Consider the following 13,645-nt stretch of genomic DNA (forward strand, 5'->3'; position numbering starts at 1 on the left):
TCTTTTCAGCCAGAGGTTGGGAATTGGGAGCTTACAGAATCAACAGGAAAAGTGTACAAATGGCCTGCCAAAGCAAGAGAAATAGCAGATAGCTTGGGAGATTCCATTTGTAGAAACTTGTACCTCTTTTGGATGTCACAGATCTGGGAGCAATCCCACTTAAAATACTCCATCATGCATGCAATAGTATTTACAAAGGATAATTCTTTTGAAGGGGGGGGGTCTGGACTCTAGGAATCCTCTTCCTCCAATCCACAGTTTAGATGGGAAGGAATTTGAGAAGAATAAACATTGGATTCCTCCCCATAATCCAAATCCTTCATCTGAGGAATCCAATTCTCCAGGCCTCTTAATGGGGAGAAAGACCAGTGACACTCCCTGAGGAGGAGGCTTCAAGGCCATTAAAGCAATGAACAGGCCCTGATCAAAATCCTGCCATTCACAGTTGGGATCCTTAGCAACAGGAGAAATATGTTTAATTTGCTGCTTTTCCTCCGAGTGGGACATCTGCCCTAAACACCCTCAAAGGTTCAGACCCTTGGCGAGATTCAATAATGGTAGTAGGGATCTCCTCCCTCACTAAAATCTGAGGAATCTACGGGGGCAGGGACTGACACTCCTTGAGGAGGAGGCTTCAAGGCCATTAAAGCAATGAACAGGCCCTGATCAAAATCCTGCCATTCACAGTTGGGATCCTTAGCAACAGGAGAAATATGTTTAACTTGCTGCTTTTCCTCCGAGTGGGACATCTGCCCTAAACACCCTCAAAGGTTCAGACCCTTGGCGAGATTCAATAATGGTAGTAGGGATCTCCTCCCTCACTAAAATCTGAGGAATCTACCTCGGTCCTTTGACAATAATCAGCTGAGGCTCCTTTTCAATGTATGGAGCAGAAGTTGGAAAAGCCTCCAAGGATGTGTAAGAGTTCCAAATGGGCAGCAGCAGCAGAGGAATGCGAGGCAAACACAGCAAGGTCTTCAAAGCTTTCAATAACTTCTAGAAAGACATCCATGGGAGGCTGGACAGCAATCATATCAGGCCTAGCAGCCTTTTTGTTGTTCTTCTAGCCAGACAGCTGGCCCTTGAGACAGGAGGATTCTGCATAGCACCTTAAGCCAAAAGCTTAAGAAGTTGGCTCTCAAGGTACATGGAAAAGGATAAACAACTACATAGGGTCTTAGGGGGTTTATATCAGAAGACAGACTGGAAAAAATATCAAATGGCAAAACGGTGAAAAGACCGGACCTCGAACTTGCTATTGTGGGGGGCTGCACCCCCCGCTAAATATATATACCAACTCCAAGATAGCACTACAGTGAGGAAAGGGCAAATATTCCAGTCTTCACTGTACCACGATCTGGCAAGCAGCACTTTGAGGTCCGGTCTTTTCGCTGTTTTGCAGTTCGATATTCTTTTCACTCAGTCTTCTGATACAGACCCAGTCTTAGGGACAAACGTTTGATAGATAAAGCACTGCATACGGTTGTGGGAAATGCCCAAGCAAAAAAGACACTGGTCATGATGATCTTAATGGGGAAACTAGCTCCGACACTGACATCTTCCCTTCTTGGATGACATGAACACAAATTCAAAATTGGGAAAAAAAAAAAAAAAAAAAAAAAAAAAAGGAGAGAAGAAACCCCAATGGGGCACTTATCTGAAAAGAGCTGGGTAACCAGCATAACAGAACACAGTGTTCAGCCCGACTTTGATAACGGCATTCAGACTAGTGGCATATATCACCCTTATGCCCTACTCCTTAAGCAGGGAGCTTGTTGGTACACTGGCCGGACAATGGGCTATCCTTGGTAGGAGATCCCTTATGTAAAGAATGCTGTGACAGTGATATCACAGGACATTTACACTACCTTATATATTTTTTTTATATTCCGTTTTAAATACGACGGATGCCCACGACAAAAAAAAAGGTGTCAGCAGCTACACTACCACTATGTGTGCTCTTCACAATGCAATAAATACAAAGGGTGCCATAATTCAACATACAAGACATGACATTTCATAGTCACTCTAAATGCAGCACAGAAGAGAATGCTCCCAAGAAAACAGATGTGTCACAAGAATTCATTTTAAAAAAACAAATCAAATTACTTACGAGCAACAGAGAAGTTATTTAAAGGGCTTTCCTTCTGCTCAGAATCCTGTGGTCTCTCTTTATACCCAATAAATGTTCCATCACTTTTCAGAAGAAAATACCGTGGTCTCCATGTCTTTATATATTCCCCTATTAAAAAAAAAAAAAGCTGTCAAATTCAAGTACAGCACTAGACTAATACAGTGGAGCTACTCACTGGAAAACGCATCATACCTCTTAAAATGCAACAAGAAGTAAATATAGATATAAATAGTATACACTTACAGAGACACGTAAACAGTGCTATATAGACACAAAATACTGAAAAAGAGTGCATATTAAAATTTTTCACATAGAAAATGGTGAGCATTAACTTAAGGCAATGTTGGAAAGGCAAGCCTGTCAAATATGAAATCTTAAACACCCGAATGGGAGTATTTCTCAAAGGGGAAGAGAGAAACAGTACCTCAAAAGAAATGTACAAGCCAAAAAAAAGCTACTTCTCAAGTCCTGCGCTCTGTCACTACAATATATGAAGGAGACTGCCCATAAATTCATGTGGAAAATTGAAGGCTCAAATGAAAAGGCATCTGAAACATGAATAACTAATCTGACCAATCTGGGTAGCACTACATACCACTACAAAGTGAGAACGGTTTCCGCTGGAAAGCCTCAAGTAAGGGCTTCCTAGCAGCCTCTAGCCTCCTTTGGCTCAGACAGTAAGCTGAACAGTCAAGAGAAAAGCTCTGGGTTAGGCCCTGAGGGAAACCCAGCTGTCATCCAAATCATGATGGATAAAGACAACCATGGAAAAAATAGGGGATTTTCTGTTCCTCCATAGAACCAACAGCCTTGCTTCATGCCCTACTCAGCAACCATACAGAGGTTCCGAGAATGAAAATTATCTCCTTTCCAAAACTTTGTCATAAAAAAAAAAGGGATTGCAAGAGTAATAAGGAAATGTACAGGACCACCCTGAGCAACGTTGTGAGGATGGGGTCACCTCAAGCCCTCCTTCTCAACATACTACTGATCAGAGACAAAGGCAGTGACTCACCCTGTTGTTGAAGGGCCAAGCTGAGCTGCAGAGACAGAATGAAACCAAAGACCAAGCCAGATTTCAGAAAAAAGTACAGTTTTGTATCTACCATAAATGTAGATGTTCGAAGATCCACATTGCTGCAGTCATAACCTGTGGGTAGTCCGCTGTCCTCGGTCGGCCCGAATACCAAAGTGTTAGGCTGGCGTCGGTCATGGTCGCTCAGATCTGACGTCAGTATGCCGTGGTACTAAAGCGCATGACCGACGCCATATCCTCAGTCTTTCTTGCCCCAGATGTCAGAAGGCCTTAAAAAGAAAGGCCAAAGCCAAAAATGGAAAAACACCCAATCACCCATGTAGAAACAAAATTTACCACACAACCACCCCAAACTACAGAGGGGAAGGAGGGGGGTAAATTGGACTGCAGCAATGTGGATCTTCGAACATCTACATTTATGGTAGGTACAAAACTGTACTATGTTCTTCATCTCACATTGCTGCAGTCATAACCTGTGGGTAGAATCCCAAAGCAAAGCTAAAGGGAGGTTGGCAAAATCATAAAGCATTGGGAGCTGCTAACATGCCCTGTAAAACTGCAGTGGCAAACCCAGCCCTAGATTTGGAATAAAGAGGGAGATGGTAATGTTTAGAAAAAGTGTGCACTGAACTCCAAGTAGCTGCCTCCAAAATATCTTTAGTAGCCACTCCCCTTAAAAAAGCAGTAGAAGTGGCAGTCGCCCTAGTGGAATGAGGTTTGATTCCAGCCGGAACCTCCTTACCATGATGAGAATAACAAAAAGCAATACAATGGCTAATCCACTTAGAAATAGTTTGTTTTGAAACAGGTTTCCCCTGAGAACCCAAAGCAAAAGAAATAAACAACTGTTGAGACTGCCTGAATCCTTTGGTTCTGCTCAAATAATAACGCAACTGCCTGTGAATATCCAAAGAGTGCAAAATTTTTTCCCCTTTATTTTGGGGATCAGCATAAAATGTAGGCAAATGAATAGATTGGTTTAATGCCACATTAGAAACAACCTTAGGCATAAAAGTAGGGTTAGTACGCAGGGAGACCCTATCCTTATGAAATATCAAGAAGGGTTCAACTGCCATTAGAGCCTGTAATTCAGATACCCTTCTAGCAGACGTAATGGCCAACAAAAAAACAGTCTTCCAAGACAAAAACTTCAACTCCGTAGTAGCTGCAGGTTCAAAAGGAGGTAGAGTGAGCTTTTCCAACACAAAATTGAGATCCCAGGAAGGAGTAGGAGCTCTACGTGGGGGTCTTACATTTTTTGCCTCTCTAAGAAATTGCTTAAACAAAGGGTGAGAGAATAAAGGAGGGTCACAGTCATAGTGAGCAGAAATGGCTGCAGCATGAACTTTTACAGAGGAGAAAGACAAACCCTTGTCTAATAATTCTGTAAGATACTGAAGTGAAACACTCAAATTAGGCACAGAGACATCAAAGCTCTTTGTTTTGCTCCAAAGAAAAAATCTCCTCCATTTATCAGCATAAACTTTCCTGGTACTAGGCCGTCTGGCTTCCAAAATGACATTCAAAACTTGTTGAGGAAGCTGCGACCCCCCAGGGTCTAAAACAGAATATTCCAAGCTGTCAGATGCAGGGACTGTATCCTGACACTGCGGAAATGATTGCTTGCCTGGGACAAAAGGTGTGGAACTGATGGCAAAGGCCAAGGAGGCTCCCGTACTAAACTCCTCAGCAGAGGGTACCAGTGCTGACGTGGCCAATCTGGAGCTATTAGAATCATGCAAGGCTTGTCCTGTCTGACCTTCAAGAGCACCTTTGGAAGAAGAGGCAGAGGAGGAAAGGCATAGACGTGAAGGTTGTTCCAACTGAATGATAGTGCATCCACTTTCCAAGCTTTTGGGTGAAACAGCTTTGTGCAAAACTTTGGCAGTTGGAAGTTTAGTGGAGAAGCGAACAGATCTATGTCTGGAGTTCCCCAAGCCATCGTCAACTGTTGAAATACATGAGGATCCACCATCTGTCTGCTCAAAACATCTGCTAAGGAGTTCTGTGCTCCCGGCAGAAACCTTGCCTGAAGAGTGAGGTGCAAACTGAGAGCAGTCTCCCACAAAATCATAGCTTGTCTGCAAAGAGGGTACGAATGGGTTCCCCCTTGCTTGTTGATGTACCACATGACTGTTGTGTTGTCTGTTTGAATCAACACCTGTCCTGGTTGAAGTAGATCCTTGAAGGCCATCAGGGCAAATTGGACTGCTGAGAGCAGTCTCCCACAAAATCATAGCTTGTCTGCAAAGAGGGTACGAATGGGTTCCCCCTTGCTTGTTGATGTACCACATGACTGTTGTGTTGTCTGTTTGAATCAACACCTGTCCTGGTTGAAGTAGATCCTTGAAGGCCATCAGGGCAAATTGGACTGCTAACATCTCCTTCATGTTGATATGCAAATGTTGTAGTCTGGGAGGCCACGTGTCTTGAACCCATTTCCCATTGAAGTGTGCTCCCCAAGCCATGTCTGAGGCATCTGTCGTTAAGATCGGACTCGCCTCTGGTCGGCTCACAGAGAGTCCCTTGTTTAGGTGACATTCCTGAGCCCACCACAAGAATTCTCTTTGGATGCAAGGTATTATCTGAATGACAGTGTCCAAATCGTGGCAGTGTTGAGTCCATACGCTTTTGAGATACCATTGTAGCTTCCTCATATGCAGTTTGGCATTGGGAAGCACCAGAATACAAGATGCCATGAACCCCAAGGCCTGAAGGACTGTCCTTGCAGTCAGCCTGGACCATAGAGATAATTGCTGGAAGTAAAGGGCAAGATTTCTTTGTTTGTCCGGGGTCAAAAATGCCATCTGAGAGGCTGTGTTCAGTCTCACACCCAGAAAGCACATGTCCTGAGAGGGTACTAGACTGGACTTTGTTTCGTTCACAGAATACCCTAGGCACCTTAACACTGTCATAACATACTGAAGATGGTGAAGTAACTTGACTTTGTCTTGAGCAAGAATCAGGCAATCGTCCAAATAAGGATAAATTTGTATTCCCCTTAGTCTTAAGAAGGCTATCACCGGAGCCAGGACTTTTGTGAACACCCTGGGCAGTAGATAAGCCAAAGGGCAATGCAGAGAACTGATAATGAAAAGTGCCAGCCCGAAACGCAGGAACCTCCTGCAGCTGGGCCTGATAGGAATGTGAAGATAAGCCTCTTTGAGATCCAGAGTTACCATCCAGTGATCTTTGCCTAGCAGAGGCAGAAGCTGTTGTAAAGTTAACATCTTGAATTTGGGAATGTCCAGGTATGTGTTGAGAATAGACAAGTCCAGAATTGGCCTCCAAGTGTTTCCTTTCTTTGGTACCAAAAACAGGCGAGAATAAAATCCTAGGCCCACTTCTGACAGAGGGACCCCCTGGATAGCTCCCATTTTTAAAAGTAAAGAAATCTGTTTGTGAGCCTCCAACTTTTGCTGAGGAGGAACGTCTGGCATGCCTTTGAAAGGAGGCAAGGTGTGAAAATAAAACTTGTAGCCTCGGTCTATAATATCCAACACCCATTTGTCCTGGGTGACTAAAAGCCAATTTTGCCTGAAAAGTGCCAACTTTCCTCCCAGAGGAGCTGCCAGACAGGAGGGATCTGGCAGCTGGAGATACAGGTCATTGGGTCTGTTTACGAAAGGCTGACCCCTGCCCTCACCTGAAGATTGTGCAGGGGAACTCCACGTCCTAGGCCTGAAAGAACCCTGAGCATGAGCTCTGCCCCTACCACGTCTAGATCTGCCCCTAGACTGTAAATCAGAAGAAGGATAAGCCCATCCCTTAGTAGGCCAATTTCTGCTAAACTTAGTGGGCTGCACCTGTAAAAAATCCTTAACTGTCTGCATAGACTTAGCTTTGTCTTCCATTTTCTTCAAAACTGACTCCACAGGAGAACCAAACAGAACTTCAGACTGAAGGGGAGCATCCAAAATTCGAGCTTTAACATGCTCTGACAAGTTCTGATCCTTAAGCCAGGCGTGCCTACGAATAACTGATCCAGTGGCAGCCACCCTGGAAGAGGCCTGAAGAGCATCAAAACCACAATGCAAAGAATGCTTACCCACCTGATCAGAGGCATGAACTAAATCCTGCAATTCCTTGCACTCAAGCATCTACCTTAGATTTTAACTGACTTAGGAGAAAATTCTGGTACTTCAGCATATGAAACTGGCAATTCAAAGCCCTCATTGCTAGAGTGGAAGAGGTATACACTTTTTTACCCCACCTATCCAAAGCTCTAGAATCTTTATCCATAGGAACTGGATTCTTTACAACAGAAGCCCCGACACCCTTAGGTCCCTGGCTAATAGTTTCCGGGTCAGCTCTTAGGCTCTTATACAAATATTTATGAGCCTCTGGCACTCTGTAATACCTGTCTGGCTTGACCGGGGCAGGAGGCAAAGAATCAGGATTAATGGAAGCTTCAGAGAAAACATCCTGAACAACATCCAAAACAGGGGGTATAGCCAAGGACCTATGCTGTGGTAAAACAAAATTCCTAAGTCTCTTTCTAGAATCTGAGAAATCCTGACCTTCCCACTTAAAATGCTCCCTCATGGAATGCAGGGTTTCAGAAAAAGAAAAATCCTCTGGGGGGGAAGCAGAAGGACTAGAATCCTCTGCATCTGAATCAGAATAAGGAGGAAAATCCTGAATGTCTTCAGCCGAAGACTCCGAGTAGTCTGAGGAATGCTCCAATCCTTCCACCTCTGGCTCCACCCTAGGCCTCTTATCTGGAGGGGGCAAAGAACCCCTGATTAAGGTAATCAAATCTTCTGCCATTTTCAGCATATGCTTTTTAGGTACAGAACCTGCAGAACTAGGGCTGACGCCAGAGGAAGACAAACCAGGCCTGACCTTGGAAGGTACCTTAGAGACAGAAGTAGAAGGCCTAACCACCTTATGCAAAGAAGGGACTACAGAGACCTGAGAGGCCCCCTCAGCCTGACCCGACTCCTGAGAGGCCACATCCTGCAAAATTAAAGGCCCCCCCCTGAGACTCAGCTGAAACCTCGGCTGGATCCACAGATTCCACCGTAGTTTCTAAAGAACCGGCGTCCGTAACGGACGACTCATCCTGCTTGGACTTTAACGATTTTTCCTTACGCTTCTTAGCGGTAGTGGGCGTCGGAGGATCCGACGGCATATTGTAATTACACCGCTTACTGAAGACAAGCCTAGCACAATCTAACCTGCGTTTAATGGTGCGCTTATTAAATCTAGCACAAAAACGACACCCGACTACGTCGTGCTCAGGCCCCAAGCAAGGAATACAAAGAGAGTGGTAATCCCTATGAGGTATCTGTTTCCCACAAGAAATACAATTATTCACTTTTTCTGACATCCGGATTTAACTGAGGCAAGAAAAGACAAAAATATTCCCCAACGGGGTACTTAGCCCAACTTGGTCTTCGGTCTGAAACTCAGAATACGAAAATTTCAGAATGCCGAACGGCACTTGCAAACGCTGCTTCTGCTTCGGACCATGCGGCAAGAAAGACTGAGGATATGGCGTCGGTCATGCGCTTTAGTACCACGGCGTACTGACGTCAGATCTGAGCGACCATGACCGACACCAGCCTAACACTTTGGTATTCGGGCCGACCGAGGACAGCGGACTACCCACAGGTTATGACTGCAGCAATGTGAGATGAAGAACATCAACAACTTCCCTGCAAGATGGTATAATGCTTGCCTCTAACCTACTTGATAAGGTATTACAGTACAGAAGAGAAGTACAAAAGGTGAGCCCCTTGAAACAGCCAGATTCCATGACCAAATATGCCAGAAGACATTTTCCCAGTCAAGTGCAGACTACAATGGGAGAGAAAGTTCAATTATTCAAAACTGAAAGGGCACCCTGGTAACACCCCTCAACATCAAACCAGTCTACAGCAGAACAGGCCACAACAAGAGAAGTGAAGAGATTAATGCATCTTTTATTGGTTTCTGAACTGGTGGATAAACACCAGGAAATTCCCAAGACGTGGTGGCTTTGTCACTACAAAATCCTTACAATGCACAATAATAATGCCCTTAGAAATTCTTTTGACATCTTGACAAATGTGGCTGCATTCTTGAGCACAGGATGCAAATGAAGCAAAACGTGGGCTCAAAGCGGTGTCAAATATAAGCTTCTAATGTTAGGTCTCCTAGGTCTTTCACAAGGCAGGGGCATCAAGCACTGGGAGTGTACACCTCCGTGCCTGAAAAGGCAACAAACCTAAGCAGCAACCAGAAAGGCTATCAGCTAAAATGTGGTGGACCTATACTATGATAAAGGGTTGTCATTGCCCAGCAAGAATCTCTCCCCACCAGGAATCACTCAGGCCAGGCTGTTGGAGAGCAGTCACCCCACAAATGGGTGCACATGTTACAGCTTTTCAACTGCATGTCCAGATCAGGGACTGCTCTGTATGCTTAAGATATCCTTAAAAGGCACCCCCAACTGGGAATGATCCCTAATCATAACACACTGGAAGAATTGCTATAATAATCCCTGTTGAGTTATAAAAATGTCCCTAGCAGTAAACAACAGCAGACAGAAATGAACTCCCCATGTCCCCTCTAAACAGCAGGGATATGGCCCTGTCTCAAGAATTCCTGCAGAGCAGAACTACTCCCCACAGAAACAAGGTACAGAGTTTGATTCACACCTTTGAGGGGAAATTGCAGGCCTTACAATGGCCCACAAGGAAAGCTAGCCTAGTACTTGTATATGAACCTACATGAGAAGAACAGGATGAGAATACAGTGGGAGTGACTGAACACAGGCTTGTCAAAATTCCAGTGACCGAAAAAGATGGGTCTCACAGCAAAGACAAACCAAGAGAGCAGCCACCATCCAGGTAAGCCCAAACCAAAGTAATTCTAGGCTACAGTACGGAGGCCAGTAGACAGAGTCCCTAGGGATTCCCAACCAGCTTGGAGAAGGGGGTATCAGAAAACACTTGGCCTTGCAATTTAGAGGATAAAGCCTCCTCTTCAGAGACCTAGGGATCAAAGGAGAAGATACTCTCTCTTCAGAGATTAGACATCCTGCTTCATCTTAAGGAACCTACTGAATATAACCTGGGAGAGCAGGCCAAACAGTATTCCCATCTTTACATTCAGAATCCAGAAAAAGGATTACCACAGCCATGCCTCTCCCACAGAAACAAACAGCCCTAATTACAGCATCCAATCAATTCAACTTAAAGATGAATACCAGAAAGCCCATCTAAGAAGCATTAGACAAGGGCTGAAAGAGATCTTCCTTGGACACAGACTTAAGGAGATTCCTATGCTCTCCTAGTGTGAGTTCCACCAGAGCAGACTGGAGTTTTGAAAGATGATGTGTAAAGTTGGGGGGGGGTCTATGCCCCAAGCAACCTGTCCAGAGCTCTACATTTCGTGTCAGCCAACAGGGCCAAAAACACTGTGTACCTTAGGACCACCAACAGTCCACAGAGACCACATATGAATCAATTTAAGAATGTTCAACTACTTCAACTGGCTGTACCAAGTTTGTCTTCCAGGCTGTCACACCAACAGAACAATTATATCCTTTAAGGCTGGCATCAAGTGAGAAGGGACAGCCACTGCATATAATGGCTCCTTACCAGGAAGAATCTCGGGGGATGGAGGACAAAGTAAACAGTATGTTATGAAATATAAGGAACACCCAAGGCAGAAATCACTCATGGGGTGCTTGAGGTCGTCTTAACGCCCTTGTCTGTCTGAAAAATGAGGGTTTCACCACTTTCACACTCCCAAGCACAGATCAAGGGAGTGGGGCACCTTCGTCCTTCAGCAACCACAGACAAGGGCTCACATGGACATATAATAAGTACACAATAATCATAAGGACCTAGACCTGCACATGATTACATGCATGCACACAAATAGCATGCATGGGCAAAAAGCCTGCATTAACATCTCATCACTATCCCCAAGAGTGAGATCACATACCAATGACTAAAGCACCCACCAAGAATCAAATATGCATCTGATATCTTGTGTCAGAGCCTTGGATCCTGGTAAAGGTTCATCAGATTGCCCCTCTTCAGCTAGAATGGATCAACCCCGCTGAGTCTTGTCAGGGTGGGGCTGGGGGACAAAAGAAGCAACTTTGATCCTGAGGACCCCTCCCCCAATCTGGGACCAGGTGACTCAACAAGCAGCTTCCCAAAAATTGGGCTATATGGCCATAGACCATAAACAATTGATCAGGCCATGCCTGAAGCATCCTGGATTTCACTACTACAGTAGAAGCTAGGAGCACACTTCTCCCAGGCCTCGGAGATGGCTGCTGCTGCTTGAACAATTACAAATTCATGTTCATACAAGTACTGAAAGGCTGCAAACTTATCTTTAGGGAACTAGGCTTTGTCCAGTTCTCTAAATAAGGCCCCGATGAAGAAATCCTAGCCTTCCTCTTATGCTATGAGAGGAACCCTCTTTCTAGTCCTGACTACAGCTTTCTTCCATCATCTACTGCAGGATTTGGACAAGTTTCCAAACATCGATTAAACGTAGAAAAAAACGACATGCAAAAATAGTAACTTTACCAATAACGGCAAAGACCAAAATCTGATAAGTACGAGTGATCAAAAATGGCAATCACAGAGGACAAATACACTTAAGATGGCAAGCTGCATTATGGCATTCTTTATTACAAGCACAAGGGTACTTCATTAAAAATTAGGTCAACTTTTGACAAGGGTCCAAGATGAACCAGAAATTAATGAATGAAAAAGAAGTCTTTGATGTTTGATAAGATCAATACAATATATTGATACACACCTGGCAATCAACATACCCAGGAAAATGCAAACCAGGGCACATTTAAAAAAAGGAAGGCTGTGATAAAGATCAATGAAAGATGAGCTGAAAGCAGCATATATTTTCCAACTGATTTTTCAATGTAAAACCACCAATACTTTGCACATAGAATAGTCATGAGACTGACAAAAATGTTTACTGTATAAAAATTCAGCCAAATGTCATCCTTAAAATTCTCTGAGGAAGGTTCAATGGTGAAAAGGGTAGCACTGCCATCTCACAGTGCCTGGTTTTCCAGTTTGGTTCGCGGCTGGCATTCTTTCTGTGCAGAGTCTACATGCACTTCCTCTATCAGCAAATTTTTTTTTGTTGAGGGCTCTAATTTCCTCCTAAGTCCAAAAGACATTCAAATAGGTTAGATCAGTGGCCCTTCAAACTGCACATAGGAATGTGTTAGCCCCACGATAAAATAGTGTCCCATCATCCACTGCTTTCATATAGTCAACCTGTTGTCCAACAGACAAGGCCTTGGGGGGTACTTGAGCCTAAACAGATACAGATCTGGTCATCCAGGTGTTGAAAAATAAATTAACAGTTTTGTATGATGAAAAATAAATTATTCACAGTTTTCTATCATCAATTTCTTGGTTACAATTTTTATTAGCAACCTTGTTCTGAGTAGTCCAAACTTAGGCAGCACATCTCATTATGACAATCTCCATACTTCCTTACTTTTGCATAATACATTGTGGGAACTCATCTTCACTCTGTTTTTTAAGCCATGCATTACAAGGTGGTCAGTCTGGCTTTCAGTTACTGTCGTTGTGGGGTCTGCTTATTTCCCCCCTTGCCTATGTGGGTTTCATTGTACTGTCAAGGAAGGTGGGGGAAACAAACTCAGTGATTGGCTATTCTAAAAACAGTCTACTGTATACACATATTTTGGTTCTCCAGCCAATTAACTTATAAACAACAATTGCAGCTGCTCATATACGACTCCATTCTGCTATCATCATATTCAAGGGGTTCACCAGTCAAAGCTATGTGCAGTATTTTACCATGCAGTGAATGCTATCTCAATCTCCAACAGCAGCTTTTGTGATGTCAGATGCAGCAAACTTCACACTACCAGCAAAACACTGCTGGGTGTCTTCACATCCTACTGTAGGATGAACATATTCTGCAAACCTCAAACTTGAGTCCCAAACCACACCCTTGTTATTCTCATAGGTTCATAGGTGTTTACTAGGCTAATGACCACAAGGGCCTTTTTAAGCATAGTCAAGTATCCCAAATCTCTGACAAGTTCCAATACCCTTGATAAGTGTAGGCATGGGCCTGGGAGCCGAACCATTTACAGGTTTATCTGTGTCCACTAGACACATAGGTGCAAAACCAGGGATGAATTTCCGGTTTCCCATCTAATTGTCCAAGTTGCACTTAAACTGGGTTAGGGAGGAACTCTGGTTCACATGGATGGGGAGCCTGTTCCATACATAGGGTAGTCTCTGGGATACATACCTATATCTCCAGCAAGTCCTATTTACATCACAGGCAAGGTTAAGTCTTTAAAAAGTACAGTTTTGTACCTACCATAAATGTAGATGTCCGAACTGGATAGCATCTGCAGTCATAACAAGTGGGTTGTCCTGTCGTCAGGCAGCCCTTCAGTCGGCCGGATTCCAAAGTCCGGGTCCGGCTTCGGCTGATGTCGCACTCCACCC

The 13,645-nt window shown here is 44.1% G+C and overlaps 1 protein-coding gene across 4 annotated transcripts in view; it reads right to left on the minus strand.

The window, feature by feature from the left end:
* AKT1 (AKT serine/threonine kinase 1) overlaps nucleotides 1-13,645 on the minus strand; it is a 1,868,331-nt gene that overhangs the window by 1,446,858 nt on the left and 407,828 nt on the right. For all 4 annotated transcript variants that reach the window (XM_044074354.1, XM_044074351.1, XM_044074355.1 and 1 more), the window contains one exon: nucleotides 2,114-2,242. In XM_044074354.1, the coding sequence (XP_043930289.1) occupies nucleotides 2,114-2,242 (129 nt within the window). The remainder of the gene's footprint in view (nucleotides 1-2,113; nucleotides 2,243-13,645) is intronic.

Source organism: Protopterus annectens, chromosome 6.part0 (assembly GCF_019279795.1).
Source record: "Protopterus annectens isolate FY-2018-M chromosome 6.part0, PAN1.0, whole genome shotgun sequence".
In the NCBI taxonomy this organism is placed as follows: Eukaryota; Metazoa; Chordata; order Ceratodontiformes; family Protopteridae; genus Protopterus; species Protopterus annectens.